At 44.3% G+C, this 16,258-nt stretch overlaps 2 protein-coding genes across 4 annotated transcripts; one reads left to right on the plus strand and one right to left on the minus strand.

The window, feature by feature from the left end:
- Window positions 1-453: 453 nt before the first annotated feature.
- Window positions 454-10,007, plus strand: LOC136713248 (hydroxyacylglutathione hydrolase-like protein). 3 transcript variants are annotated; one of them, XM_066690309.1, is made up of 9 exons: window positions 455-561; window positions 1,788-1,909; window positions 2,710-2,774; window positions 4,251-4,368; window positions 4,670-4,778; window positions 4,980-5,083; window positions 5,789-5,895; window positions 6,222-6,301; window positions 6,585-10,007. In XM_066690309.1, the coding sequence occupies exons 2-9, from the start codon at window positions 1,805-1,807 to the stop codon at window positions 6,896-6,898; spliced, it is 1,002 nt and encodes a 333-aa protein (XP_066546406.1). In that variant the 5' UTR covers window positions 455-561; window positions 1,788-1,804; the 3' UTR covers window positions 6,899-10,007. The 3 variants fall into 3 exon arrangements, with proteins under 3 accessions (XP_066546408.1, XP_066546406.1, XP_066546407.1); XM_066690310.1 differs by having other exon boundaries at window positions 459-561; window positions 5,789-5,890; window positions 6,585-6,840; XM_066690311.1 differs by lacking the exon at window positions 6,585-10,007 and having other exon boundaries at window positions 454-561; window positions 6,222-6,530.
- A 118-nt stretch (window positions 10,008-10,125) lies between these two features.
- narfl (nuclear prelamin A recognition factor-like) lies at window positions 10,126-16,065 on the minus strand. The gene is made up of 11 exons (XM_066690308.1): window positions 15,972-16,065; window positions 15,024-15,119; window positions 14,722-14,865; window positions 13,986-14,112; window positions 13,556-13,690; window positions 12,964-13,082; window positions 12,374-12,503; window positions 12,211-12,283; window positions 11,420-11,557; window positions 10,948-11,105; window positions 10,126-10,665 (listed from the first exon to the last, which is right to left on the minus strand). The coding sequence occupies exons 1-11, from the start codon at window positions 16,035-16,037 to the stop codon at window positions 10,424-10,426; spliced, it is 1,428 nt and encodes a 475-aa protein (XP_066546405.1). The 5' UTR covers window positions 16,038-16,065; the 3' UTR covers window positions 10,126-10,423.
- Window positions 16,066-16,258: the final 193 nt, after the last annotated feature.

Genomic DNA, 16,258 nt, shown 5'->3' on the forward strand with positions numbered 1-16,258 from the left:
AAATGTAATTTCCATCATAAATGTACAGTGGGGTGGTGCTGAATTATCTGTGGCTTGACAGAATATGTTGCATACATTTAAGATCAGGCAGAGCCCACCATGGGTAAAAACAAATATGGGAAAATATTGTACTTTACAAACATGGAGTGTAGTAGTACTGCATGTTACCTGGGATATGCATGACCCCTACACTACTGACTGTGTTTAAATCCCTCTGTTGCACAAACATGGTTAGCCAGTAACAATGTAAAACAAAATACAGACTATATAGAAAAAGACACCAGTACACCGTTTCTGCAGGATTAAAGTAATGATATGGATGGCTCTCTTTGGTTATTTGGTGCAGGTTATGATAGAATGGAGATGTCGCTTTTTCCCCAAGTTCACAATTTCTTGGTTTGACACTGACCAGTTCAACTCCTGCATCCCATAGATTGTGCGAGATCGATTGGCCATGCCTTGGTGGGAAAGATGGCGCATATCGGCGATCTGCTTGCTGGACTGGCATACAGTCTCCTTCAGAAGGAGACCAGGAAGTGGAATCACAGTCCCCTGAACAAGGTAAAATCATCGGAGGAGCTTCTTAATGTTTTGACATTTCGTATATTATTTCACAGGCACTCTTACACTTACAACAGCAATTTCCTTATTAATATGTACAGAGCACTGCACGTCTTTGATAAGTCTTGAGTCATAATGATGAAAAAGTGCATCGACTGGTAACTAGTCATGCATCGTAAAGGATAGCTGAATTATTTGAGAGCTATTTTAATGAGCTGTGTCAGTATCCCCCTTGAGTTTATTAAGATATGCTGTCTTTTAATTCGACCATTGCTGTGTTTATTTTTTATATATATTTGTGTTAAAACACTACATTGATAGAATTTAGATTACTTGTCATGTACAATATTGCATATTTTGTGTAATGTGTGCAATAAGATTTTAAAATAAATACATTATTACATAAATTACAGGCTACCTTACTGTTATAATATGGATTCTGTTGCAGTACGAAACGGACAGTTGTCGACAACCCAATGCTTAATCCGACACACTTGTCGCTTTTCCTGCCAAAACCTTAAAAAGCTAGAAAGAAGGATCTCTCTCTCTCTCTCTCTCTCTCTCTCTCTCTCTCTCTCTCTCTCCTTGAAGAGAAATAATAATCACCAACCTAGAATGCCACCAAGCCCAGTGTTCTTTGGTCTCTTCTTGTACAAGTATTTTAGACTTTCAGCATGTGTCTTTTGTATATATTTTATTATTATTACTGAATTTATATTTTATATTCAGGCTACACACTGCACTTTGTGCAGCAATGGGTCAAATAAGCTTCTGCAGGAAATATTAAATGCTATCAGCTTCTTATAAGCATGCCAGCTTGTTTTAATATGGCTCGTAGTTTTAGAAAAAAAAAAAAAGCTTTCTGGAGTACCATTTGAAATCATTGGTGAAAAGAAAATTACTGTATTTAGAAGTTCAGAAATGTCCAGTTCCTAACAGGATGTGTTATTTGGTATATGAAGCCAAGTTAAGCCCATTCACTGTTACTTCTACATCATGCAAACTGTACTGCGAGGATTCAGCTCATTAGCTCTGTCTTATATAGTGTAATAAGATCCTGGTCTACACTGTGACCGTTTACTGTTTCTTTGTACTTTTGTAATGTAGTTTTTAACCCCAAACTGCAGTTGATCCAGGCACTGCTGAAATGAATAAGCAAATACTGTAATCATCCTTCGCCTTCCTTCTCATCCCTCTGTTTTTCGTTCTGGTGTGGGTGTCAGCAGCTGGCAGACAGAGAGGGATGAAGGTTAAAGTCATCTCCATCTTGGAGGATAATTACATGTACCTGGTGATACAGGAGGAGACCAGGGAGGCCATTGCAGTGGACCCTGCTGTACCCCACCGGGTAGGCCCTCTTTCTCACTGCCCTGCTGCCCTTAAAACTGCCTGCAGCTTTGAAAATGTTAAATACATTTAGTCTGTAATCTCAGTCTGTACATTAGTCTGTAAAGCCATGGATCTCACACGCTATATCTTAAAAGTTTGATGTTTGTTTTGTATTGATAGTGATACAAATTAAAGCCACTCAACACTACAGACTTTTTTAACCTTTTTTAACCAGAGTTTTTAACCTTGTAAAATAGGTCACACACACACACCTATATTTCCACTTGCATCAAGTATCTGTGCATTTAAAGCAGGGGAAATGTCACTGTGATGGTTGGGTCACTGGTTAACTGTAAAGCTGTGTAAAGTAATCTAAAAACAAATGTCCTGGACCAACATAGACAGCAATTACAAACTGGTGTGGAAGAACGACTAAGGTGTGCAGGGGGCTACTGGGAGTGGGACAGCACTGTGAGGATTTACTTTGAGAAGGCAAATGTGTTTGAATATGTGGTAAGAGAGATTGCCAAGGGTGAAGCAAGAAAGGTAGGGTTCGGGATGAATACATAACTGTACTGTATTCGATGCTTAGTCCTGTTGTGTAAGCAGCGGCTTATTGAAGTGGAAAAGGCCAGCGCCGTTTCTGAAGCGAGATTTCTCTGGACTTCGCTCATGCTCTCATAACCTCCAGAGTCTGGAGGGGAACTTGGGTTGTTGACAGAAAAAGCAACATGGCTGAGACAGATAAGACAGCCGCTGGAGGGCGAGTGGAGATGTGAACGCTCAGCCCATAACCATGACACTTTCCCTCCTTCACAGCTGCTGGAGATTGTGAGGAGAGAGGGAGTGTCTCTCCAGGCAGTCCTCACCACGCACCATCACTGGTAAGAGTCCCTGAGGGCAGTGGAGGGAGCAACATGGTCATGGGGGTGATGAGCTGTTGAAGGGAGAGGTGGTGGTGGTGGTGGGGTGGCAGTTTAGGTGGCAGAGCTATCCGGTGAGATGGCAGCTGCTGCCCCATGCCACGCCTGCAGGTTCAGGTTGTTGGTAGTTCTAGCTGCATTAAATCCTCTGGCTGATGAGGGGGGGGGGGAGTGTAATTGGAGATTGCAAATTGTGTTTTAAAAGAAGACTTTAGGCCTGGGGTTCTTGGCACAGACACACAAATCAAACTCATTAAAACACCATGGGTGATGGCAATATCAATATTGCATCTCTGTGATCAATTTCCACAGCTGCTGTTAGCGTGAATGCTTTTCTTCCTTTCTCCTGTGTGGGGGTAAGAACTGAGGTTGAACTCCAGGAATCAGGTGGCCTTGGGTCAGAATAGTGCCCGTCCTGCATGTTCACACAGCAGTTACTGTACAGCAGCCAGTGAATGACCTGACTGAAGCCCAGTTTGTGACTGATGTTGTTGTTGGATGCTGTTGTTGCAGTTATATGGTTTGCTATGGCCTTCAGCCTTTAAAGACATTAAAAGTAAGATGAGACGAGAGAGGCCGAAAACAAACGAGACTTCGGAGTCCAGAGCAGCTCCTATTAACACTTGGCGTGAAACCCAGGAGGGCAGTTACTGTAAAGAGCATGGCAGTAGCCTTGTCATTAACCTGCCACTAATGCACAGATAATGAGATGGCACCGCTGAGAAACAGCTGTTCCTGTTTACACACTGCCTCGTTACCACTAGACATCATGATGAATGGCTTGGCCGGAGGGGGCTAATGAGGACTGTATCCATAGGAGCGGTGTAATCGCCAGCAGTCCCATACATTATGCGGTGCTGCTGTCCATTCAGAGTGCTTTGAAATGCTGCTTAAAGTTTTTGATCCTTGGCAAAAATCTATAAATACAAATTATAGGCCATTTTAGTATTTCCCTCTCCTATTCATTTAACTTCATTACCCAAATAGCTTGAATTTTGACATATGTATTGCAGCTTTTGTGTTGTAATGCTGTATTAGCAGTAATTCATGGGTGCAAGTCTTTTTAAACTGTAATTCACTTTAAATTGTAATTCAATGCAAAATGCAGGGCCCTAGTCAGATGGTCTCCAATCCTAGCTATACGGTTCCTCTACTGCCACAGCAGTTATCAGTGAAGGCCGATTTCCAATTAGGATGGGGAAAAAAGTGTAATGAATAATTGCATATTCCCAATTGATATGAACACGAAGGATTAATGTCTATATTTGAAAATCATCTCGCATGTCATGCCAGTCCTTCAAATTGTGCTGTGGACATCAAGTAGAGAATTCTGGGTATTCTCTGGAGTGGGACTAGGAAGTGTCTCGTTGCTACTGCCTGTGTCATCCTGTGATAAGATGCAGCCCAGTGTGTAACAGGAGCCTACATGTTCTCTAGGGATCACGCTCGGGGGAATGAGAACCTAGCCAAGGAGATCCCGGGGCTGAAGGTGTACGGGGGTGACGATCGCATTGGGGCCCTCACTGACAAAGTCTCCCACGCACAAGAACTCAAGGTACCTGCACTGACCCCAAGACACAAGCACAGATTTGTGTGAGACTTTGAGCCTATGAGCATTGTTCTCATCTGACTATTCGCTTTCACATAGCCGCTTTGAAGTTTCTTTGAAGATCCTTAAGGTAATCATTTGCAATTAATTGGCAAGAGAAACAGGAGACTTCAAGGCTCATGAATTCTAGATAGGAATTTGGTATTAAAGGTATTTCCGAAGGCTAAGAACAATTGCTTTAAAGGGCACAATCTCCAAATCAAGATTAACCCTGGCCTCGCCCTTGCCTCTCTGTCTTTGTCTCAAGTTTGGGACCATCAATGTGAGGTGTCTCTTCACCCCCTGCCACACATCTGGCCACATGTGCTACTTCATGTGGGAGGATGACTGCACAGATGCTCCAGCTGTGTTTACAGGTTATTATCACATGCTGTTTTGTCTGTAGTTCCCTGCTTGCCAAGTATCTCAGCAGTGTCTGTGTTAATGTTAACTCCATTCTCGTCTAAACTCTTTTCAAGTCAACTGGAAAGTTAATAGTTTTAGACTCAACTGTATTTGTAGCCCAGTGTCGAAGGGAAGCTGTTGATGTTTTGGGTGTCTCTGTCCCTGTGTGCCAGGGGACACTCTGTTCGTGGGTGGCTGTGGCAGGTTCTTCGAGGGCACCGCAGAGCAGATGCACAAGAACTTGACTGAGGTGCTGGGCTGCCTGCCAAAAGACACGGTCAGTTGGTCTCGGTCTTTGCACTTCGTTCAGACTGCTCCCACCGCAGGTATAAAGAGTAGTGTTCCTTGTCCACACTTTCATTAAAGATCTACTGCCAACTTTGGCAAGGGATTAATGACTACAGGACACAGGTGGAAACTAAGATTTAATCATGTCTTTACACAAAGAGTTGTGGGAGTCTGGAACAGGCTGCCACGCCACACAGGTGAACCTGACCCTCTTGGTTCCTTCAAGAAATTACCAGAAAAAGAATAAAACAACAGAAACGTGCGATTAATCAACAGTTTAGGATGAGGTCTATAAACTTGCAAACTTCAGTGGTGGCAGAGCAATTTTGGGAGGAGAAGACTGCTAGCTACTGTTTGCAACTACACTTCAAATTGTACAAATTTAATATAAACTGCATTTTGGGTTAAGAGAGGAGACTTACTGTATGCCCTAAAGAGATATCCCAGATATGGGCTGAAGTAGCAAACCGGTTGTTTCAACTTTTGTATAACATTTGGTGGTGTTTTTTTACTGCTATTCAATAGTAAGTCACTGTGTAACACTGATTAAAAAAAGTGTAGATTACTAACTGCTGTCCAACTTCTGGTTTCCTTGTTAATCATCCTCATTTGTATCCTTTGTCTTATATAAGAGGTTGTCATAGATTTGCTTATTGTAGTTTTGTGAGGGTTTGCTGTTGTTTTATTCCCGCAGAAGATTTTCTGCGGTCACGAGTACACCATCAAGAACCTGAAGTTCGCCCTGAAAGTGGAGCCGCACAATGAGAAAGTGAGGGAGATGCTGTGCTGGGCCAGGGTGAGGTATAAGAAACGCCGCTCACTGACACTGTGCCGCCGTTAAACCGGAACTTGTGTATCAGAGATATCTTTTAGAGTCTGTTGAACGAGGATTCAGCCAAGTGTAAACGACAGGTTCCGGCTAAAACGGGGTGGAAACTTTTGACTACCACTCCACCGGCTTTTCTGATACTTTAGACTACAACTTTACTCGGTTAATACGCCTTGTGATGTCATTTTCTTTGCTTCACCCTTAAGCTCAGGCATTTGGACTTGTAGAACCAGTAGCTCTTTGCGCATTGTTTTCTTTTATCGTATTTATCATTTCGCCTCTCCCCCCTCTCTTCCAGGCCCGAGACGACGACGACAAGCCCACTGTGCCGTCCACCCTGGAGGAGGAGTTTGAGTACAACCCCTTCTTGCGTCTCTCGTGAGCCTGATTTACCCAGTCGAGCTGATTGGGAGCCGTGCTTTCTAAGATACTATGTCTGTGCTACATAGGGGTTTGAAAGTTGGGCCACTGATTTCCAAATGTTCATTTTGAAACCAACGATTACTAGTGAGATAAATAGACTGTGGGTTTGTAATGGATCCCAGGTCTTTGCCAATGTTTTTGTTAGACAGAAACAGCAAGGCTAAGAGACTGCCCATCTCATGGTGAGGGCACGGGCCCTTCTGTGTTTATGTGTGCCTGCTTCCTGTCCCACCTCTAGGGAGGAGAGCGTGCAGAAGTTCACGGGGAAGACGGATCCCATTGAGGTTCTCCGGGTCCTGCGCAAGGAGAAGGACAACTTCAAGAAGCCCAAGGAGCGTGTGCCCCCCCACGCCCTGCTGGCCCTCGAGTGGGGGCTCCTTCGACCCTAAGACCCCCAACTCCAGTGGTTTATATTTGTTGGCAGTATATCAGGTGACAAAAAGACCCCTTCTGAGGCTTGGCCATAGTGATCCAAGTTTGTTCTCTTTTCGGTGTTTTAGCAGCCTGTGTCAGTTTTCATTTGCATGTAGCTGGCACTTGCTAACAATTTGACAGCTCCTCTTCTGAAAAGAAGGCCCTTTGAGTCCTGGGAGGAGGCATCTAAGAGCTGCTCATTGAGGCATCACCGTCTCCGATCGGAGCCATGGGTCTCGGACACGGCACTCTGCTCTCTCTGCCCCTCTCTGCATTAACAATGATGACAGGATGCTCCACTGACTCCTTCACTGCAGCCACTACTGTATGTATTAACCCTCTGCACTCTGTACTGGTCTATTAGTAAAACCAAAATAAGAAAATTAGTCATTCCCTGGAGGTTTGACATTTATTTTTCTTCCTATATATTTATACAAATAAAGTAATATAATATATATTAAAAAATATATAGTGCTTTGATTCTCTTGAAGATTATTTGTTCTAGTCCATTTAGCCAATTTGAACTGCAAGAAACGTGGCAATAGTGATTATGCCGAGAGGTAGTTTGCCAAGGTACTGTTGGAATGAGTGTAAAACAAGGTGATGGAACCACAAAAGCCCAGAGCCGGCGGTAGTACAATGAAAACAAGTTTGACCCAGAGAAATAACTTGACCGCCACTTTGCTCGCCAACAACGCTCCAACATTGGACTGTTCTGTTGTGCTCAAAGTGGAATAAGCAGGGAGCTTATCAGGCATGGGAATGGCCTTGCCGAAAAACAACCCATTAAAAGAAGGTGCTGAGCAACAGCTGGATGGTTACAAAAGTCTGATTCATCTATTTGCTGGCTGGATCATCTGATAGTGACATAAAGACCAAACTGCATCGTATGCGTCAGTGCAAAACGGCCAGGTGCCAAACATACAAGACTGGATCAGGACTCGGAGTTAAACAACTCTGGTGTAAATGTCTGGATTTTCCTGGGGGGCTTCTGGGGCGTTTCTCCCTCCCTGCACTCATAAGGAGACTGTGAGTGAGACTGAACCTCAGCTGGAGTGTGTGGCAGCGTCCCAGCTGTACTCGAACGTACACTTAAGTTGTTTTGTCACACGCACCCTGATATGTTGTCTACTGTAACTCTTCTGGGATGAATAATGTTTATGAACTGCTTTTCTTCAGTATGAAAAAGCCCTGTGTGTTTTAGTTGTGTGCTGCATGACATAATTTCAGATCAGCTCAAGCCGAGCTGCGGCCTGACTCTCAGACTGTGCAAGAAAAATTCACCTCTGGGTTTTAAGACTTGCTGGGAGCAGAAATGCTAATCTTTTTTTTTTTTTTTTTTTTTTTTTTAAATGTACCCTTTAAACCTGGCAAAGGTCAACCTAGAGTGAAAGGGTACCTGTAGACAAAAGGAACAAAGCGCTAAAATAGTAATAGATCCCCTGCCAGTGACAATGGCACAGGATCCTCTCCAATATAAGTTTTAAGCTTTTTTGAATGCTTTCACCTCATAGAATTGTGTCTACTTCATAATAATTCTGCCAGTGACACGGATTCTGAGGAGAAGTTGGTGGGAGCAGAAGCTGTAAATCAGCGACTGTACATCCAAATGACCTTTGATATGTTTGACGAGCAAATATTTGCCAATAAGTCGTCGCTCTTGAGTTTGACATGGGAATTTTTTCACAAAAGAAAATGGTGTTATGCAGGACTTGCTGAAAACAATCATAACTTGAATTGTCAGTGGCAGGGCATATTTTACCACTTTAGCTCTTTGTTCATTTTGACTGACATCTATGTAACGCCTTTTTTCTGACTCATAATGAATAGAACTTCTGAAGGAAACAAAAATAATATATATGTGTGTATAACTCATGTATAACTGTTTTGCAAGTTGACAAACAAGGTGTAAGTGATGTGTTATTTGAATGTCAGTTAAACCCTTTTACCCTGGTACGTGATGCTGGTTCAAAACTGTTATTTCTTATCAGAATTACACAGTGCAGTCACACAAATCAATATATCGAAAAAAGTGGAAATTAAGAGCAGGTGCATGCAGGCCTAAGAATAAGAGGCAGGGCTTTACACAAAGAGTTGGGTGCTCTGGCACAGGCTTCCCTACCGGGAAGCTATAGCAGACTTTCTGTGTTGCTTCCAGGAATGGGTAGATGGAAGTCTGTAAACTATTTGCTTTTAGAATCAAAATGCAAAAGATGGACTGATTGACCATCTGGAATTTGTAACCTTTTTGTGTTAAAAACCTTAAACTCTCATATCACATTCAGGAGTCCACAAGAAGTCACTGAAGCCTTTCCTGTAGTCGAGACCTGGTGAAGCATTCACATACTGAATATGAGAAAATATTTTTTGATTGGCAGATTAATGATTGAAAACTTAAATTGACTGCATTCTCTGTTACACTCTTCACAGTTGGAAGCAGCTAAAATCATTCGTTTGTTGGATATGAATGAGCCGATCCCACTGCACTGACAGCTCTCTGTATAGTAAGTCTCTTCAGCATGATGCTGCCCTTCTGATCTAAAAATGGCAACATTTCACGTAAGCAAGCTGGCATGAGTTCTCCCACAATGCTGTCTGCAAGCCCCTAAACATGGTCACTTGCAGGCTGGGTTGATAATGTGTACAGGAGAGAGCTATGCATGGCGTTCCAAGCCTAGTCAGGAGCACACATTACTCTGTGTAATTCATACTACACATTTTTGGGGGGATTGTGTAAAATGTCCTGTGTTAGTTTCATGATTTAAAATGATCTGAAATGGTGTGATTTTCCTCCTGTCGTATTGCCCTGTTTGTAATACAAACACACAGAAAACAGTCCAACTTAAATTGTCCATACCCTATGCAGAAGCCTGGTAAGGTACCTCAAAAGATCAATATTTCAAAAGGGCCTTTGTCTGCCCAGTAACCATAATTTGACCATCACTTATATGTAAATGGCTCCAATAACTACACACTACAGGTGGAGAATCAGCAACAAATGTTTAATGTTTCGTTTTGATTAAAAAAAAAGGGTTTGCTGTGTATAAACAAGGCAAACTATAAACATGGTGAACTATAAATATCTGAATGGTCTCAGGTATATAGAGCACAAAGAAAACCAAACAAACAAAAAGTACGGTGACTTTTCCACAATCCCCCACATCTTTGATGGGCCTGCAGAACTCTATTCAAAAGAAGGTTTTGATCAATAGTAAATTAATCAAAATTAAAGCGCCATTAAAATGAATTACAAGTCTCTGGTATTTTTATTTATTGCACACCAGACATTAACACACTGTCCTCTGCAGACACTACGAGACGTTTACAGCCTTGTGCTAGTTATACATGATCAATTTCATGAAAAGGGGGTACTGGTTTTCTGCCTTTTTTTTTTTGTCTTGCCCAGCCCATAGAAAAAATATCCAGCCAAAAAAGAGGAAGGGAAAATTCTGCCACTCAGAATATGGCAATTTTTCTTCTACTTCCGAACACTGGTCAGACTGTTGCTTGTTCAGCTGTAGTGCTCTGCTCAACCACGGACAGTGATACAGGAATGTAGATGATGGGAGCTGTGACTTAGTATCGCCCAGATAAAAGAGGCTTCTGAGATCTTGTCCGTCCCCAACTCTCCTCTCTGAAGGTCAGTTGGGTTTTTTCTTTTTTTCACCACTTGATAGTCAGACCATTGTTCATCTTCTCCACTGGGTGGTAATTTGTGTGGAGCAGTGCCCTGGCCTTCTCTGCCCCCATGTTCTGTAGCCAGGTGTCGTACAGGTCTGCCACCCGCTGGTCCTCCTCAGGCACAAGTGGGCGCTCGGCCTGGTACAGAGCCTCCACCTGCTGCAGAAGGTCCTTGTTTGACTGGTCTTGGGTCGGCCGCACTTGTCCTCCCCCATTGAGACAGCCTGCCAACAGACACACACACACAGACAGCACAGGACACAGGTTACCAGAGAGCTGAGCTGCCCAAGTTCAATTGTCCTCTTGCTGTGCAACTGAACAGTATTTCTTGACAGTGCTAAAATGTGTGAGGGGATATTAAAGCACGCAAGACAGCCAGCTCTTTATCTCCCCCATGCTTAGCAACTATGACTCTGGTACAAGGTTAAGACTGATCGGAGTCCCGGCCTGTGAGCTCAGCGCTGTGTGCCCTGCTAGACCTATGGGCCAAGAGCTTGCCTGGTTACCTGAGGGGCAGGCCATGACTTCTACAAAGTGGTAGTGCGATTTCCCTCTCTTCAGTTTCTGCACCAAGTTCTGGATATTGCGGAAGCCATACGCCAGAGCGAAGCGGAGGAGCACGGCGCCATCCTTCTCCAGAGTCACCTCCTGGAAGTCCTTGTTCCTGTCGGCCAGCAGAGGGTCAGGGATTTAGGAGACAGCAGGAGAGGACAGACAGGGGCAGCCCTACTGAAGCAGGGACACTCATCCACGGTGGTCAGGTAACGGCCACACTGCACTGAAGCCTGCAGGATTGAGCATCCAGAAGGCAAGCCAAGGGGGTTCATTCAGAGGAAAATTCCTGCTTGGCTGCAAGACACATGTGATTTATTACTATGAGAATTTGGATTATGTGTTTTTTTACTCAAGTCTGACATAGCTTAAAGGGGAAATTGTAACAGGGCTCTTGTGACTTCCATCGCAGGGGGCAAGCCTTACTTCAGAGTCTTGTACTTCAGCTCCTTCACCTCCTCTCCGAAGATGGTCTTGGCAGCATGGGTGAAGATGTGGTGCAGGTACCCCCCCGAGCCGCCCCCCGCGTGACCGAGCAACTCGTCCCCACACACACTGCTGAACCTTGAGAGAGACAGACATTTATTTCATGTGTTGTTTTTTAAAGCTTTGGCTTTGCTGAGGATCAAATAAACTGTGGTCTGTAGAATCTCTCTCCCACACACACTAACACACACTGCAGTACTGAAACTAGTGCCTAAAGCTGTTTTTGTGAAGCAAATGAAGGAAATAAGACAACTGCAGAACTAGAGCACATCGTGGCACTGTGTTGAGGCTGTGGGAAATTAGGTCACACGTTAGTCAGGGATGAGCGGCAGGAACTGACACTGAAAGATCTGTTATATCGGAGGACAGAGAGGGCTTTGTTGGCGGAAGGTAGTCACAATTAGAGTGGTGTGTGTCATGTGAGCATGCAACATTGAGATCCAACTAATAGATTCAGAAGGACTTTGAGAACCTTAATATGATGATATAATATAATATAATAATGATGTAATTCAGCAGACACCTTTTGCAGCCTTAGAGAGTCTAATTAAAATAGTCTAGTTATTTATGTAATGGAAACACAGATGTAAGTCTTGGATCAAAGAGAGACATGCGGTGTACTTGCAGAGCAGCCCAGTCTGTTGGGTTAAGATTATAAAATCCCTGTGAAAAGCGCAGTCTGTGTACTGCTTCAGAAACAAACTCGGCCTGGGTTGACACTGTGTACTCACAGCGTATCTAAAGGTGCCGAATCAACATCAGCGAGAGAGAGACCCTCCTGTTCCAGCATCTTCAGCACCTCCCCTGCACACAAACACAAACACAGCTGCAAGGTCTGGCCAATTCAAATCCTGTTTGGTTGAGATTTCAGTGCACTGCACCGCCGTCCCCTACCCGAGGTGATGACACAGTCCACTTCGCGGGTCTGGGACTCGTCGATGTAGAAATCCGGCCTGGATGCTTCCAGCTTCTTATCATAGCAAGGCATGACCGTCACGTGATAGATCTGCTCTGGACTGAGGCCCTGCACAGAGAGAAGAGAGGGAAAGTGGGGGATTGACTTGGCTTCCCAAAACCTTCATCTGCTGTTTTCTGGACACTCCCAATTCATTTTCATCCACAAATGCCCCTCATGCTGCTGCTCCTCCCAGGCTGATTTTGCAGATTCTTTACAGGTCATGCCACACAATCAAGCTGAAAACTTACATAAATATCAAACATATCAATAAATAAATACGAAAAGAAAAAGGCTATAGACTTTTTCCTTTTATCATGGTGTCCTATTCCTGAAGTATTTTTCATCCTGCTTCATGTATAACACTTAAAATACATAAAAATGCAAACATAACCAAATCCAAGTTAAAAGAGTTACAGGTTACTATAGAGGCTTTAAGGTAGCAGCTGGTAAAATGTGTTCGGTTTTTGCTTATTAAGATGGCAGCCACATAGCTAGGAGTTGGGCCTCACTGTGGCCGCCCTGGTACCTGCTTGCTGGCGAAATAGTCCTTGACCAGGGAGCCCATGACTTGCTGTGGGGATCGTGTGGTGCTGATGTAGGGGATGATGAAGTCTCCATGGGTCTTCTCTGCATAGCAGATCCAGCCTACGACATACGCACATTCATGCACAGTTAGCATGGTGTTCAACATCCAATCAAAAACTGCCATCAAACTTCATCCAGGGGTGGCATGGATGTAAATACTCGCATCGTATCTGACGAATACTGAAATGTGTCTGAAGGAATGTTAATTGCCTTCATTATAACCAGGGAGACCTTACTTCCTAACAGTCCTGTTAAGGGATCCAGCAGATGGATTTGACTGTCACTGCACTGGGTCTTATCCAATGATGTCTAATGCTTCACTTCACTGGTCTCCCCCTAGTCTTCCTGGTGTAGGCGAGGTGCGATACCTAGGCAGTGTAGGGATGTGTAGGCAGGCATAATTACTCATAGGACTGCTATCAAAGTCCATATTTAGTACTGAATCTCTGATCTGCTTGCGTGCATCAGGTCTTGAAATGGTCCGTGTTTGAGTCCTGGACTACAATCACTGGACGGTCCCCTGGCTTCAGTACCTGGGCAGGCGGATGTGAGCATGGGCAGGGCGGTCCGGTCCTGCTCTCGCCGCTGGAATCGCTCCACAAACTCCCTCTGGCTCTCCAACAGACTGAAGGTCCTGCTGAAGGAGGTGTCAAACACGTGGTGCACGCCTGCAACACGCAGAGCACCCGCATTAGCACACAGGGATGTCACCTGCACTCTGTCCCTGTGGGCTCCTGCCCTTGTCATTCTGCCACTGGCACATATTTTCCAATGCAAACTTTGGCTTATCTCTGCACTCTGCATTCTGTACCAACAACACTAGTGAATCATGTTTGTATCCAGACTATTGTGACAGATTAATGGTACCATAGATATCAGTACACAGAGCGGTCCCTTTTTTTTTTTTTTAATAATACAAATATTTCTGTCTACCACTGTCCCTCCGCAGTCAAGCAGACTCACCCAAATTTTTGAAGAAGGCCGACAATCTCCTGGCTGTCTCCGTGCTGCTCAGGCAAAAGCGGGCAGCCAGAGAGGCCCTGGACTGGGGCGACACAGACACAACCACCACCTGCTGTTGCCCGCCGGCCTGTTGAGGGTGATGAGAGAGTGATTGAGTCAGACACACCGCACACTCTCCACTGATTCCCCCTGGTCTGATCCACTCCAGCACACATTTGAGTGGATATCAGCCCGTAGCACTGCAGTGCTGATTAGCAATATAAATATCAGCCTACTGCCACTGCCACGAAAGGCCTAGACTATCAGACACTGCAGCGTGTGAGCATGCTCTGTTCTATGCCCTGTGTTGTGTCACACATACAATACTTAAATGCTGCCCATTTCAATATGACAGCTGCCCGAAAATCACTATTACAGTACAGAGATAAAACGGCAGTTGAAGTGGGGGGGTTTGTGCCCTTCTCTTGCCATGTGTTCTCTGTCAGGTTTTTCCAGTTAAGAAATCAGGTTAAAGTTATTCTCATTTGGTGGTTTAATAATAAAAAAAAAAAATACAATAATGTACTACATGATACAAAGAAATAGTAATCATAATAAAAACTATGACAAAACCAAAACAGTGTTCTGCTGCCAAAGCCACATAGAGAGTCCAGGGTAATTAAATTGAGCATCACCGATCACAGTGGAGTGGTCTATTGTTCCCCCAGGCTGAATGAGACAGCTGCTCCCCCAGTACCTTGTTGCTCCGGAGCACCCTGTACAGTTCCTCGTGGCTCTGCTGGGTGATGAGCACGCTCTCGGCCGAGGTGATGCACCCGCTGCAGGCCAGGCAGTCGTTCAGCGTGATCTTCGCCTTCTCCAGTTTCTGCAGCCCCCCGTCCTGATCAGACACAGACGCACACAAGCTCAGGATACCACCGAGTGGAGGAACCAAGCCAAAACCTGATCCGACCACCCTGCAGGCAGCTCTGCCTGAGAGGACTGCCAGAGACCAGTACGCTCAGTCCTGCTTTATAACTAAAACCATGGGTTACTCACCTGGTTAACCTGAAAGTAACTCCCATCTTCCTCGATCTTAATTTTGGCAACCGACTTCCCCTGCTTCTTCTCCACCTTCACCGGCTTCACACATTCCTAAAGCAAACGAACACAGACTGCTTTAACAAAAGGGGGGGAAATAAATGAAATGGAAGGGCAATGGTTTTCGATCTTATATCAAACTAGCGTGAACAATGCACTGTCCCCTGCCTCTGCTGCTGCACTGCCCCAACGCGAGAGCCCCACTCTGGCTTCCCAAGGCCTGACACTGGGAGGGGGCTGGGCAGTCAGGACAGGCAATAGACAGAGAGAAATATCTCAGGCCTGCAGGATGAGGGGAATGGCTTATCTCTGCACTGCAAACTCCTAGCACACAACAGGCCAGGCCCTGACTGAAGAACACTATTGTATTTCATTATAGACCCTCTCAGGGTAATAATAATAATAATAATAATAATAATAATAATGGTGGTAAACAATATAGGTAAGGCTGCCCTTAGTTTCCAGTCATGGTCAGATATGCTGACACAGACATAAGGCACTCTGTAAGAGCAATGTCAGTCATGAAGTCGTAAAGTGAAGTGCGGCTGCTTAGTTATTTTCGCTCATTCTTATATAATTTAAAATCGTATTTGGACTGTAATTGGGTGTAATGTTTAATCTCACAGTCCGTCATGTGACTCCCGACTAGCTAGCATCTAACACGTACAGTAGACTAGTTTAGTGCCAACTATTTTGCTATTTAAATAACGTAAAATGTACATAAAGGGAAATGATTAATGACCAGGCTCAGCATGCCAGATACAGAAACATTTAACCTTAGCCACTCAGTCCTGTGCTGATCTCTAATATAAGTAGATAACAACTACTTTCTCTTAAGGCGAAAGGAGTTTATAAATATCCCTTTCAATCTTTACGTTACAGATCATATGTCACCAAGTGTCTTACCTGAGACGGGGTGATAAAATCATCCAAATCTGTCAGTTGCAGCACCCCGCTGAAGGGAGAAGCCATGATCTTGCCACACTGCCGTAATTCGGTTTACTGCTCAACTATTACGTAAAACGTTATGCCACACTGTCGCAAAGCAGCCACGTCTTACCTCTACTTACCGACAGGGGGCGTAAAAGATCACGTGTTTTGGTCGTTTGCCTACTAAATCCTGTGATTTGTCTTAAGCAAACACCAATGTGGAAGATTTTATCCTTAAGCATTTACAATAATTGTGCTAATTG

The sequence above is a fragment of the Amia ocellicauda genome, chromosome 17 (assembly GCF_036373705.1).
Source record: "Amia ocellicauda isolate fAmiCal2 chromosome 17, fAmiCal2.hap1, whole genome shotgun sequence".
NCBI lineage: Eukaryota > Metazoa > Chordata > Actinopteri > Amiiformes > Amiidae > Amia > Amia ocellicauda.